Source organism: Trichosurus vulpecula, chromosome 2 (assembly GCF_011100635.1).
Source record: "Trichosurus vulpecula isolate mTriVul1 chromosome 2, mTriVul1.pri, whole genome shotgun sequence".
Lineage (NCBI taxonomy): Eukaryota > Metazoa > Chordata > Mammalia > Diprotodontia > Phalangeridae > Trichosurus > Trichosurus vulpecula.
In genome coordinates, this window is record NC_050574.1 from 397970437 (window position 1) to 397985990 (window position 15554).

General features: G+C 37.8%; 1 protein-coding gene across 1 annotated transcript in view; it reads left to right on the forward strand.

Annotated features, from left to right (window-relative positions):
• IL3RA (interleukin 3 receptor subunit alpha) overlaps window positions 1-12045 on the forward strand; it is a 67106-nt gene extending 55061 nt beyond the window's left edge. The window contains exons 10-12 of the mRNA XM_036746635.1: window positions 3286-3385; window positions 11066-11147; window positions 11822-12045. Of these exons, the coding sequence (XP_036602530.1) occupies window positions 3286-3385; window positions 11066-11147; window positions 11822-11908 (269 nt within the window). The 3' untranslated portion in view covers window positions 11909-12045. The remainder of the gene's footprint in view (window positions 1-3285; window positions 3386-11065; window positions 11148-11821) is intronic.
• Window positions 12046-15554: the final 3509 nt, after the last annotated feature.

The window sequence follows — 15554 nt, forward strand, 5'->3', positions numbered from 1 at the left end:
TTAATGGAGAAGAAGAGATTTGAGTTGGGCAGAAATCCAACATTTGGAAGGACAGAAGAAAGACATTCCAAACACAGAACTGCATAAACAAAGACCTCAAGCTTGGAGTGTGTAGTGACAATTAGTGTACTTTAGGAGAATTCTAGGCAATTTTGTGTTCTGAAGGTGAGACATTCATACTTATCATGTCAGCTTCCACATTTGTGATTGGCACAGATATACCAATGCTATTAGTATTTAAGCATTCAACCATGCAAAAGTTCTCTCAAAGGAACTAGTCTGATTTACAAAATAAACACACTCGCAAACTGACTTTTCAATCACAGTCTAATACATGGGGGAAAGTGCTAATCGTTTCTTTTCCCCCCAAGAAGCAGTCCCAGGTGGAAAATTTCTCCAATGTATCTCTGAAAATGTGTAAGGGACCAAAATATATCTCAGACAAACCTCCCCTGGTCTATTCCCTACTCACTCTTTGCAGGTTGGTTCTCTAGGTTCAAAGCAGTTAAATGGTTCTCTAACTCACAGACGTGTAGTGTGAAGGGCAGGATGCAAATCCGGGTCCTTTGATTCCAAACACAGCACACTTTCCACTGTACCTCTCTGGCTCCCCCAAAGTAATCTGGTTTTACTGGGGCATAGAAGTAGTAATATGAACTAGTGTGGTACCAGTTTGTAGAGGGCCTTGAATGTCACGCAAAGTAGTTGGAACTTTACCTAGGGAATACCACAGAGCCTGTGAAGATTTTAAGCATATGAGTAACATGAAAAGATCTATATTTTGTATATTTGAGTTGTTTTGATTAAATGCAAAAGCTAAAGAGTATTTTTATTTATTAAAATGAAAAATGTCTATGAGCTTGCTTCCCCATATCTGAAATTAATTGACATGGCAGTTGGAAGCCTGATTCAACTAAGTTTTTAAAACAAAGCAAAAAGTTGGGGGGAAAATCTATGCCTTAGAAAAATTATTCTAGCAACAGTTTGAAGGACAAATTGGAGAAGCGAATAGAGGTAGAAAGAGCTGAAGATTTTGACTCGATATAAAGAAAATGTTCCTAGCAATTAAAACCATCCAAAAATTAATTCAGCTGCTTTAGGAGGTAATGGATTCCCTGTAAGTGAAGGCTTTTAAATAGCAGGTAAGGCTGGAACAGGAAAAGAAAATTAATCAGCCTTCTAACTTGGGTATGCCTCATTCTAAAATATACTATAAATTGTTTTTGTTTATAACTTGATAGGTTTATTTGACTTCTTTTTAGATTTATATATTTCCTGTGTGCTTTTTTAATGTTTAATATTAGGGAGGTGAGCCAGTTAACACGTTAATAATATCTGGGGGAGGAGGAGGGTAAGCTGTTTTCATTTGAAATAACCAACATGGGACTATGGAATTTTCATGAATATTTTATATGTTTGGCATACTACTTTGGACATAATGTGATTTCAAAAAGCCAAGTTCAGCTTCCAGGTTCAAGCAAAGAGAACTGTCTACCTATTGGCCTTTTGTGGTAGAGGACAGGAGAAGGAGAGGGAATAACTGGTTCTAGCCACAGGGGTTATTGATGTGGGTAGGTTGCAGTCCTCAAGCATTCATGGTTGTAGTAGAAACAGATGTGCTATAGTCAAGCATGTGTATCTGTGTAAAACATAGTCTGAACATGTGCCCCTTTATGATTGTTAGTGGCAAAAGTGTTCCTAAAAACAAAGTTTAAACCCAGTCCCTTTACTCTAGAGAAAGGAAGAAGTATTTTGCATTCCATTACTTGTAAAGTTATCTTCTATTCACTTACATTATTTTTGCTATACTCATTTTGCTTGTATTTAAATAATTTAGGCTACTACTATAGGGTCACTATCAAACACAACAGTAAAACAATAACAAAAGAGTAATTAACTTTTTCTAGTTTTTTTTTTTTACTTTTTTGATTTTAAAAAATATTTACTTAGCAGGTATGTGTTAAAAAAATAATTAATAGGGAAATACAATTATCCCTTCCATGGGGGTTAGTGGTGCAGCACCCTGTGATCTGGAAAATCAGAGGAAAATTTTTTTGGTCCTCCCTTCATACCAAAGAAGAAGTTTGAATTTTTTCTTTTTCCTTTAGGGGGTGTTGGTGTTAGACAATACTATACATATATTTTACACATTTCTGAGTTTCTAAACTTTTGCTGTGTCGACTGCTGGCCTTCACATGCAGCTTCTGCAAAACTCCCAGAAAACTCCCATTTAATTTCTTATGCCGACCCAAGATATATTGAAACAGGGGCAGCTAGGTGGTGCAGCGAGTAGAGCACCGGCCTTGGAGTCAGGAGGACCTGAGTTCAAATCCGGCCTCAGACACTTGACACATGTACTAGCTGTGTGACCTTGGGCAAGTCACTTAACCCCAATTGCCCTGCCAAAAAAAAAAAAAAAAGCAAAAAAAAAAAAAAGATATATTGAAACTAGGATGGGAAAAGTCAAGATATGAAAAGTTTAGCTGTAATTTGAGATGCCGGTTAGGTTTGTTGAATGTCCTTTGGAAAGGGTGGCCATGGAGATTGTGTCATTGGGAGCAGTTGGGACTCTGTGAGAGTCAAAAAAAGAGGTAAAAAAGTTTTAAGATGAAAGCAAATTGGTTGCCTATGGAGCAGGTATTCCAGAAAAAATAGTAGAAAGGATGAGTAGCCTTAGAGCAGAGGAAGCGGGTAGGTGGATAAGAAGAGAAATAAAGGATTGAGTGGCAGCAAATGGAGAATGGATTTTGAATGATGACAGCCAAGGGATTCCGAATCACTGGAATGAGGAGAATATGATCTGCTGGGAGTTTGTTAATCATTGAGGAATTAGTATGGGTTAGACTAGATGGACCTACTAACTCTGAGATTGTGTGAAACATGGTATAGTAGAAAGAGAGGTGCATTGGAACCTAAGAGACCTGGGTTCAAATCTTAGCTCTGTCACTTGCTAGCTGACTTTGACTAAGTGTCTGATTGTTAATTTCTTCATATAAAAAGTAAGAGATTGTATTAGATTTCCAAAGTCCCAATAGTTAATGACTGTAAGCTTCCCCATCCCATGAAAATTAACAGAGGATTTATTACTAGCAGGGTAAGATGACATCTGCGAAGACAAACAGGCAATTTCCATGACACCAAACCAACAGACGTGTTCCAGGAGTCATGGCCTATTGGTGCTCCTTGCCCAAGTGAGAAAACTGAACAAACCGCAAGTTACTTCACAGGGAACAAGAGAAGTTTGAGACTGGCATTTGTGATAATCTAATACTCTTATTCTATCAGGTCATGAAGCCCCCAAAAGTATTCCTCTGGCAGTATTCATGTGGCCACTTTTTGGAATAGCCTTCATTATCCTGATCATTATAGGATATCTCTGTAAAAGGTAAAGTCACTGTTATATTACTCTTATAGATTTAATGTTATCATTAGCAATAGTATTTATTTTGTATATACTTAATTATGTACATGTTTTCTCCCCTGATAGAATGTAATCATTTTCATCATCGAATCCCTAATACCTAGCACAGTGCCTAGCACATAGTAGGCAATTAATAGTGCTTGTTGATTAGGTGATTGAAAAATAGCAGCCATGTAACAAATCATTTTCTTTAACAAATCGTTTTATAGGTTTAACCCAGGGTCCCCTCAGTGTGGACCCCCCGAAAGCTAAGCTAGGTTCAAGGCACATTTTGGCCAGTATCTACCTAAAACTATTATCTTATTTTACCAGAGGACTCATTATTTCAATGTAAAATACATTTAAACATTATATCAGAATAAATAACAAGGAAATCCTTCCCCCCCACCCCTGCACTTACAAATAGGGGTACATTCTCCCACAGATTGCCCCACCAAAGCAGAAAAAGGTACTAGGTCCGCATCCTTGCTGTTACCCATGGCTTCTTCCAATGTTACTGCTGCAGTTCCTTCAGAGAGACTGATCCCGTGACTTCATCAAATTTCCTGTTGTCATGCTGGACTTCTGTCTTCAGTGCCCAGCCATCTGTTGGTCCTCCATGGTCAAGGGTGCTTTTGGCTGCCACCTGCTGGACTTCTGCTGAATTGCCGAAGTTTTTTGTGGTCCTGTGATGACAGCTTTGGTTTTAACACATCACCTCCGGGCTATCACTCTTTTGTGACTTAAACCCCAAACCCACAGCCAGCCCACCAGCAGAAGCCCATAGGCTTCAGTTAAACCTATCTTTTGAACTGCTTTGATTCTATCTGAACTGTCATTCTATGAGTTCGTCCCTTATTTGATATAGAGCAATTCTTTCTATACTTTTCATCCCCATAGTCCACACAAACCACCACCTTAGGAACCTTAGTTAGGAGGCCTGGAGAGGTTCAGCAGAACTAACCATTGTTTGTTACAAAATTACTTCTCTCCCTCTTCAGATAGCAGCATGTAAATATTTGTCAGTCTCTCCTTTTTTGTCAGCCTGCCTGCCTTAAAAAAAAAAAAACAAAACTTCACAACTAAAATATAGTATTTTTTTTTCACTGAAAAGTTTTAAATATTTCCTTTCAGTTCTTACTGTCACAGGGAGTAAGGCAACAAGCATTTATTAAATCTTTACTTATTAAATCACAGGCACTGCCCTAAGTACGGAGGATACAAATATAATCAAATAGAAAGACAAATACAATCCCTGTCTTCAAGAAGAAGGGCAAAGGGGTTAGAAGGGAGTAATTGGGGCAAAGTCTGGAAAGTCAGAAGCATAGCCTGCAGGGGAATAAAACAAGGATGGCCTGGTTCCCTCCCCAAAATGAAGACCCTGAAAGGAACTCACCAATGGGAGAAGGGAGCCATGGTACCACAGCTTGGTGTAGTGAAAAGAGCATTAGTTCTGGTGGTGTTGGATCAAATCCTGCCTCAGTTGCTCACTAGCCCTGTGAGCTTGGTCAAGTGCTGTAACCGACCTGAGGTTCAAGTTCCTCATCTATAAATTAAGTCACTAGTCATTTATTTGTTGTCTCCCCCATTAGAATGTGAGCTGTTTGAGAGAAGGACTGTTTTTGCCTTTCTTTGTACACCCAGGTTTAACAAAGTGCCTGGCACATAGTAAGTACTTAATAAATGCCTGTTGACTGACTAAAAGGGTTGAACCTCATGGTACCTGTGATTCCTACTAACTGCGTGTGTTCCTACTATGCTGATGGGATTATATATTTCTTCATACTGAAGAAACAAATTTCTGAAGCAGAAAGTTGGTAGAATAGGTTAGCCATGAGCCCTCTGCTTTACAGATAGATTGGATCAGCTTCACATGGCAACTAGGATATACTCCCCAATTATTAGTCAGTTCCTGGCCGCTTCTCCTAGAGCTCCCATAAGTCTTACATATAGGCTGTCCTAAATATCTTAGTTCAGTTTTAAGTTATTAAATCTTAATATCCAAGCAAAGATATAGTAAAAATTTCAATCTACTAAATTTTAAGCTACTAAAATTGAACTAAGATGTTTGGGACAGCCCACATACTTATCTTATGAATGCACGATATTATTAAGATGGCTACTGTCTAAGATCTACAGATCACAACCTATCTATGCCCTCCCATCTTGCCTAACACTCGTCTATGTCCTTCTGAAAATCTTTCACAAGAGGTCCACTCAACATTCTGAGGGGCTTCCTCTAAATCTAACATTACTTGGATATTCATTGGATACATCGGTTCTTGCTATGTGATGGGCCACCTCCTTAAACAATCGTACATTTCCCTAATCATACCCTTTATATCGCTTCCTCTGTGCAATTCTTCATTGGAACCTACTCATCCCCAGCAGTCAGTCAGTTAGTATTTATTGAACACCTACTGTGTGCCAGGCGTTGCACTAAATACTGAAGATACAAAGAAAGACAAAAAAAAATTCCTGCCCTCAAAGAACTCACCCAGAGCCCTCTGTTAGAAACATATTTAGTCTAGGAATAAACAATACTCGTTGGAAAGCCAGGAAGGTTTTCATTATATTTTAATATTTTTTTTCTTTAGGGGGGAGGGCAGGGCAATTGGGGTTAAGTGACTTGCCCAAGGTCACACAGCTAGTAAGTGTGTCAAGTATCTGAGGCCGGATTTGAACTCAGGTCCTCCAGGGCTGGTGCTCTACTCACTGCGCCACCTAGCTGCCCCCTAGTTTTCATTATATTTTACATTTATTCATTCTGAATAACTGGGTACGTGCCCAGAACGGAATACAGGAGAGTACAGGACTCAGACAAATGCCAGCCCTTTTATTGGCTCCCAATTCAAATCTCCTGCCTGGCTCTCTATTGGCCAGATGCAACTGCCCATATCAGGTCCCCCTCTAACAGCTCATTAAGCTTGCATACAAGCTTCTAACCCCTCACCCATCAGAAGCCTGGTTCTGCTAGATCACAGCTCTGATTAGAACCAGTAACCTCTGGTTTACAATCTACTATCACTATCCTGTGGAAACAAAGTTCCTCCCACCATTTCTCACACCCTCCATTGTCTTTTGGGTGACCCACAACTTTAATTCTCCACAGACTATGGTAATCCATGATGGATAGCAATATGGCATCACTGGACCTTCATTTCATAAAAACACTTGTGGTGATTAAAAGCACTGTGCTGTTAGAGGCAATCCAGTCCATTTTCATCCTCTTGTTAATCCATCAACAATGCCTATTCAAGACAAATATATGGATGGACCAGCTCTGTGGGCAGCTTGGCTAGTAGCATATCAGTCTAGATAACAGGCATTTTTTATGCACTTAATTTGCTTCACAAAGATAACAAACTGGGACATTTCCAGATATGCCTTGCATAGATTAGAGCACCTGGTGTAGATGCTAAGATCCAGAAGCCTAGGGCAGAGGAGAAAGGGAGGCAGAGGGAGAGAGAGGAATCCGGTATAAATTACTAGCTTATGAGTAGTCCAGGAGGGGAACCAGAACCCAAATACATTGCATATGGCTTTTATATCCATTGTGGAAATAGCAAATTTCAAAGAAAATGATAATAATATGCAAAATTCTCTCAATTATCAGCCAATATAGACCCTAGTGAAACCAAAGAACTACAAATTTCAGAATATTAATTCTGAATATAAATTCAGAATTAACTAATTTTGGAAAACAGAATATGATTTTATTTTAATGTAATTCTTGGATATCTATACCCATGTTCAATCCACATACATTTCTAAATAGTAACCTGCAAACTTATGTTACGTAGCACGAATTTCCCAGTATTTTTAACTCTGTGAACTTTGACTTCTGCCCTTTGACAGCATGATGGTGCAATCTCATTTTATTATGCTCAGGTGCAACTTTTCAGAAATCAATTGTTTTCCAAATGTAGCTTTTATGAATAAAATTGTAATTTGGTGCTTGAGTTTATTTTATTATTAAAAAGCATGCATTTTAATTTTTAGCTATTTATGATCACAATAAGTTAAATGGATGATATGCACATTTTGTGAAAATATAATTTCTTCAAAAACATTTTTCTCTTAGTTTTCAAATAAATAAGAAATATCAAAATTATAAAAATTTAATATTCTAGCAATATGCAAAAAGCAGTTGTGTTTTGGGAGTATTTAATTTTAAATGTTGCATTATATCAGGGTTGTGACTTGAGAAGAGCTGCAGTTTGCAAAGGTGCATTTTTGCAAACATTTACTGCAATGTGAACTAGAACTCTATGACTTGTGATTTTGGTTTTTATGTGTTTTTATTGTTATTTTTGTATGCTCTTAAACGCTGTTTTGTTTTGTTCTTTCCTGTAAGACAGAGAAGAGTTGGGTTGTATTTTTTTTTGTGCATCCATATTAAGATTTTTATTCAGTTTATGTTGAGCTTTTTACCCTTCCTTTCCCCCTCTTCTCTCTTTTCTTTCTCTCATCTCCTCTGCTTCCTTCACTTCTCTTCCTCTTCCCTGTTTTCTACTCTTGTTGGGGAAGGGAGTGCTGCCCTGAAGGTTTTTCTTTTCATTGAGCTCAAACCCACTTTCTGTAGCCCATTATCTTAGCTTCTCTAGCTGCCAAAATGTTATTACTGAAATGTAAGTCTAACTATGTTAATCCCCTGCTGAGAAGCTCCAGTGACTGCCTATTACCTTTAAGATCAGATACGGTGGCAGCTAGGTGGCAATGAATACAGCACCGGCCCTGGAGTCAGGAGGACCAGAGTTCAAATCTGACCTCAGACACTTGACACACTTATTAGCTGTGTGACCTTGGGCAAGTCACTTAACCCCAATTAACTCCCTGCAAAAAAAAAATGTTTAAAAAAAAAAAAGATCAGACACAAACTCCCTTGTTTGGTATTTAAAGGCCTTCACAACCTGGCTCCAAGTGTCCAGGCTAATTGCACATTGCTGTTCTTCAGGAACTCAATGGTATTCTATATTCCAACCAAACTGGACTACTTGTGATTCACCAACACAATAGTACATGTCCTGTTACCATGACTCTAAACAGAATGTTCTTCCTTACCTAGAATGTATTTCTTCCTTATTGCCACCTCATAGAATCCCTAGCTTCCTTCAGGCTTTCCTTGACTGTATTCTTACATGAAGCCTATCCTATTCCACCCTTCTTGCTAGTACATTTCCTTCTCACCCACCCCACAATTGCTTTTTGTTTACTTTGGGTATTTTTTTCATTCATGTCTCTGTATTCATATTGTTCCTCCAATAGAATGTAAGTTCCTTGAGAGTAGGGATTGTTTCCTTTTTTGTCATTGTATCCAGTGCCTAGCAAAGTGTCTGGAATATAGTGGGCATTTAATAAATTCATGTTGAATGAAAGAATGAATTAAAATGAACCACTTGCCCACCTGCAGAAGCTGTAGTTCCAATTCTCAGCCATGCAAATGCCCAAGGATTCATAACTCTGCTCTGAGCCTTGAGAGTTCTCACTAATAAGTCCAGAGTTACTGTCCAGTTATTTTTCAGTTGTGTCCAACTCTTTATGACCCCCATTTGGGGTTTTCTTGACAAAGATACTGGAATGTTTTGTCATTTCCTTCTCCAGTTCACTTTACTGATGAGTAAACTAAGGCAAACAGGATTAAACCACTTGGCCAGAGTCACACAGCTAGTAAAGTGTCTGAAGCCAAATACAATCTCAGGAAGATAAGTCTTCCTAACACCAGGCCTGGCATTCGAGCCACTGTACCACCTAGCTGCTCTGAGCCTTGTAAGTTCCCTCTACTAGCCCAGAGTAGATGATGACATTTGCATTGACCTCCTCATCAGAAGTGACCTTGATTCCATCCTTTCTCCCCAGGTTACTGTGGAACTATAGTGTATAAGTGCCAATTTTGAGGATGCTAGTTTGCTGACTCCTAAAGAGACAAGCTATGAGATAACTGAATTAAATCCTTTTGTCTGATTTATTATAATATTTACCAAATTAGTGTTTGAATTGTGGAGTTCAGTCCCTAGTCATCCAAACCTAATTTTTTAAAAATAGCTGAGAAATACATACTCATCATCACTAATGGTACCCATAGATTCTCTGAAATCAATATGCTATCACTACACCTTGGCATAGGCTGTCCTCCATGCCTGCAATGACCTCTCTCCTCATCTCCTCCTTTTAGAATTCTTATTTTCTTTCAAGGCTTAGCTCAGACATCACTTCCTACATGCAAAGCTTTTACAGATAGCGGGTCTGTCTCCACAACATGCTTTATTCTCTTCCACCAAAATGATCTTGTATTTACTGTGCATGTAAAGTGTTTCCACAACTCCGTGGAATTAAATTTTTTATTTTTTTTTTGTCTTTTAAAGCCTAGGAACTAGCCTAAGACTTTGCACATAGTAGATCCTTAATGAATGTTGAATTGAATCAAATTAAAAGAAACAGATCAAAGGTTTTCACACACACACACACACACACACACACACACACACACACACACATGCTTGGGCAGTTCAACCTATTCCACCCACTTTTTCATCCAAATAAGGAAAGGGGGTTATTAATAGTTTCTTTTAATTACTTTTAGATGCACTCATGAAAACAATTATCTGGTACTGTACCTCACATGGATAGCTATCAACTTGGAAAAAATAGAAGGTCCTCAATGAATCCAATTAAATGACTTACATCAGGAGAAATCAGCAAGAAAATTCTAATCAATAATCAAAAAGTGATGTGATAAGAATCCAAACTTACGCTGTAAGAAATAGAATAATTCAGGCTAATGTCTTTATGTAACAGGGATCCCTGCCATATTTGAAAAGATACCTGTTGAGGACAGACTGAAAAAACCTTTCCATTAGGAAACTAAGTGAACAATTCTTCAAGAGAGGGAAGATCTATTTAGAGCTCAAACTCAGAAGTCTGTATGATATCCCTAGGGAGCTGGCACTCTAAGGAGTAAAACTGGCTCCTCACACCATACGTCATCTCCTCTCTCTGTGTTTGCACTGGTTATTCCTGTATACCTGAAATTTACACTCATCAAACCTCCACTTTTAGAATTCTTCTCTTCCTTCCAGAGGAAGATCAAACCTTTCCTGATCCCCTATGCTGCTATTTTATTTATTATTTATTTATTATATTTAACCATATATTTACTATATTTAACCATTTTGTATTTATTTCTATTTAGTTTCTATATACTTAAACAATGTGTCCCAAAAGTCTTGAAGGTTTAATCTTTGAGGATGCATAGTGCATCTCTCTTTGTCTCTCCCCTCATTAGAGCGTAAGCTCATTGCAAGAAGGATTATTTCATTTTTTGTCTTTGCGTCCCCAGAGCCTAAAACAGTGTCTGGCACATAGTAGGCAATTAATAAATACTTGTTGATTGATGCATAATAGGGTTCAAAATGAGCACATTAATTATTGGGAGGATGGACAGAACTCTGCTTTGCTACAAGGAGTAAAAATAGCTGTGGCCTGAGGATACTGAGTTGGGAAAATAGGTACACTTAAAGAAGGCTCAGGTTTTTAATCAGATATTGGCCCAAGTTCAATGCTATCCTTTCTCCAAGGGCCTGTTCCTCCTTTTAATGCATATTATTTTGTGCTCATTTCATGTGATTATTATCCACAGTTTTACATTTACTTTTGTTTTCCTAGGTATTATGTGATTCAGAAAATCCTGCCTCCTGTTCCCCGTGTTAAAGACCAAGTTAGTGACAATTTTCACAAATACACCCAGGTAAGTTGTGTTACTAAAATTTTACAGTATTAGTTTTAGAGGATGTGAGACAAGTAAATGAGAGAAAGACAGAGAGGGAGAGAGAGAGACAGAGACAGAGAGAGTTAATCAGTCTGTCTGTCTGTCTAAGTTCTCCATATTTCCCAAACTAGAGAATGCAGGCTCCAGGAGGTGATGGAGAACAGAAGGTAGAAATTCTGAAAGCTGTTTGGTAATAGTTTGACTTTGAAGAAATCTCTTATTCTCCTTCTAAGGACTTCACCACTGTTCTTAACACAATTGTTTTTTTTTTTCTTTTAAATTATCTCATCTCATCATTGCTTACCTCCCATCCCTATTAGCTTGTGTTTTTCTAAACAAAAATTAGTGTACTAAGGCATGTGATCTTCTTGGGCAAGTCACTAAACTTCACTGGGTTTCTTCAAGTACAAATTAAGATAACTTTAGATATCTGAAGTAACTTATGAACTCTTAACTAAACTGTTAACTTTTTCTAGTGAGCTAGCTGCTTCTATCTTCCTATCTCCTGATTTTACGTATATTTTTCCATGTCTGTCTTATGCTTTTATAGAAAAATAAAATGATAGGAATTTAATAAACAAGTAAACTTATGAAATTGATTGATATACAGAAGAATCTAATCAAATAACCTATTTGTCTTTTCCTTTCTTTAGGTGGTCTGGGAAGAAAATAAAATACCTCCGGAACAATGTAAAATTGAAGTGATACAAGTCATAGGAAAAAAATCAAACTGTCCATAAAACTAAACAAGATATTTCACTGGATAATGTTCTTAGAAATTTCTTTTCTGATCTTTTTCTTATTTCTATTTTTTTTTCTTTTCTTCCAAACAATGTTATAGTAACGCACAAGGAGGAATATGCTGGCAAATGTTTAAAAATGCTCTTTGGGGGTGGGGTGGGGTGGGGGTGGGGGGATAATGTAATCAAAACATACTTTTAAGTTAAATCCACATTATTAACATTTTCTTCATCACTTTATTAATTCTAGACAACTAATACAATAATAAATCAAGCCCTTGTTCATTTCTAAGTTTTAAATGGTTAAACAGAAATTTTAACAATCAATGCTCACAAGCCTCTTTGAGCTCACTGCAGCATACCTTTGGATATGTCCACTTACCTAGGGTTAGATTTTTGGAAGCTTCAGTAAGAGAATCTGGTGGCAAATCCCCTTATTAGCTAAATTAATTCTTTTTCTTTTTTTTTCTGAACTTAAATTCCAAAAAGAAGAAACTATTTCCATGTAGACAGAATACAAAAAGAGGATTATATGAAAACTGTGAATCCTTATTTCATATTGCTTGCTTTAAAAAAAAAAAAAGTATACGTTACTTTTAAAACTGCCCTGCTGGTCTGTGATTCCTTCTATACTCTCATGTGCATTTTTTTTTGAGCTTCTATGCATTTAAAAAATGCTTCAATGGCCCTCTTTTCTTCATTGTTATTGCCAATTCTCCCCTTCCTCTCCACCCTCCCCCCCCTCCATTAAAAACTGAGAGAAAGGAAAACAAAAGTCCTTGTAATAAATAAGCATAGTCAAACAAAATGAATCCACACAGTGGCCATTTCCAAAAATGTATGTCTTTCTGTATCTTAAGGCCACCACAATCTTTTGTCAGAAGATGGGTAACATACTTCGTCATAGATCTTCTGGACACATGGTTAGGAATCTCATTGATCAGAGTTCTTAAGCCTTTCAAAGTTTTTCTTTACAACATCGTCCTTGAATAAATTGTTCTCCTGGTTTTTGCTCACCTCACTTATCAATTCATATTACCCAAGACTGTCTATAATTGCATCTTTTATCATTTTTATAATAGAATAATATTTCATTATATTCATATAACATAATTTGTTCAGCCCTTCTACAACTGATTATTGCCTTCCCCTTAAATTCTAGGTCTTTTTTCCCCCTCCACCTTTTCTCCTACAGGATCAAGGGCTTTTATGTCTCTTCCCTACCCAGTATTATCCTCTCTTTTTACCCCCACCCCCACCATGGCTTGTTTACCTCCTGTGTGATTTATTTTCACACCAAACCGTATTTGTAGGTGTGTGTAACTCCTCTTTCTTCAAGATAAGAGAGCAGTTCATCAGATGCCCCCTCTCCCACTCCTTCATGTTTATATAGCCTTTTCACACACCTAAGCAAAGAAGACTGAGGAGCATTTAGACAAGTAGAAGAAAAAAGAGTGTTTCTACAAGAAGAGGGTAATTCACGGTGTCAAAGGTTACAGAGATTAAGATAAATGAGGAGTGAGAAAAGGCCATTAGATCTGGCAATTAAGAGATCATTAGTAACTTTCAAGAGAACAGTTTCAGTTGAATGAGGAGGTGGCTAGACAGACTAGTTTAAAACAAAGTGAAAGGAACTGAAGTGGAGACACAATTTTAAACAGCTTATTCAAGGAGTTTAGCCACAAAAAGGGAGGAAGTGTATTGATCCATCCATCTATCTATCAATCATATGTGTGTGTATATAATATATATTAGATAGCTAGATAGAAAGATGGGTGGATAGATGGATAGATAGATAGATCTATAGGCTGGGAGGGTCTCAGCAGGATCCTCACTGTGGCAAAGCACTATTTATAATTCTCTAATCAATTTACTGTTAAATTCATAATACCTTTTTCAAACTCAAAAAGTGAGAATTTATTGAGCATTGGGGAGACGTGGGTGTGTTTGCAGGCAGAAAGGAAGAAGACAGTAGACAGGGAGAGACTGAAGATAAGTGAGAGAGAGTGGGGGCAGGGGGGAGGGGTGTGGTGTTGACAGAGGAGGCAATCTGCCTGAGAAGTCAGGATGGAATGAGGCCATTTGTACATGAAGAAGGGTTTGCCAAGGCAAGAAGAAGAGCCACCTCTTCATGTGAGACAAGGGTAAACGAAGAAAGAGTAGCTGAAGACATCCGAGTGATGTCAGATGAGAAGAGGAAACTTTTTATGAATGGTCTCAATTTTTTTTTAGTGAAATATGAGGCAAGGTTCTCAGTTGGGAGGGTGGAGGGATGGGGAGCCATGGGAGGCTTGAGGTAGGATGAAAAAAAATCTGAAAAAGGTGCTGTGGTGAGTTTAATAGTAAATTGATTAGAGAGTTATAAAGTATCTTGCCACAATGAGGGTCCTGTTGAGGTTTCTTAAATATAAATTTATAGTGGACTCAGTCACCCTGGTTTCATGATTTTCTCCAGCTTCATTCAGCAGCATGTAAGAGAGAAGACAGTGGATGGTGAAAGTAATCCAAGGCTGAGCCTTGACAGAACAAGATCCATGATATGATAAGGGAACAAGGACCAGTGTGCAGTTGAACTGGTTCTCTAAGGGATCAAGATGGGTAAGGAAGGAGAGGGTAGCTTGGGCAGGGAAGGTAGCCTGGGAAAGAACTGATTGGGCCAGAGAATTGAGAATAATAAAATGAATAAAACAAAAATGACAGTAAAGAATGGTGTTTGGTATTGCAAGGCAGAGAGTGAGATGGAATGACGGATTATGAAGAGCCAAATTAACTTCAGAGCTCATTAACAAAGAATTAACACATTTGTGAGTAATAACAAGATGGAGAGTAAGACAATTATCTCTATGCAGCTGAGGTTGGGGGATGGGGGAAATATGTAATGGGAAATGAGTAAGTTGAGGAACTGTTTGAATATCAATATGTATGTTGAAATCCCCTAGTGTGAGGGCAGGGATTAAAGAGGAGAGAGACTGTGATCCAGGCACTGAAAGGAAAGGAAGGAAGTATCCTGGAAGTTGGTAGACAGCAGCTACCAGTAATTTGATTGGGTAGGACATATGGTTTAGAACCTCAAAGGAGAGGGTACTGAGTGATGGTGGTAGGATGAGAGCCTAGAAGTGGGAATGAAGAGCATGAAGCATTCAGCTCCCCTCATCACTACTCCTCTTGGAGAGTAGTAGGAATGAAAGTGGAAACCCGTGCTGGGAAGCATGTCCAGAGAAGCTATGTCACAAGAAGGGCGCAGGTTCTTAAGGGCAAGCAAGGATAAGGAAGGTTTAAGACAGAAGCCAAGTTATTTTAATTGTTATTTTGTTTTGTTTGGACTACATGGAGCAGGCAATAATTGTTTAATCTTCTCTCCTTGAGCAATTTTCAATGATATTTCTTTTCTTACTATCAGATACCTTACTTTTTTTTTTTTCAAGCTCTAGATTTTGCTCTAACATTTTATCCTATCTTGTGGAGTCATTGGTTTCTATTTGACCTGACTTAGTTTTCAGGAAGTTTATTTCTAAGGTTTACCATTTTCTCTTCTAAGCTATTGATTCTTTCATGTCTTTTCTCCTAAGCTTTTCTTTCTTTCTTTCTTTTTATTTTTAATCTCTTATTTTATTTCTGTTAAGTATATATGTACACTTTATAGAAA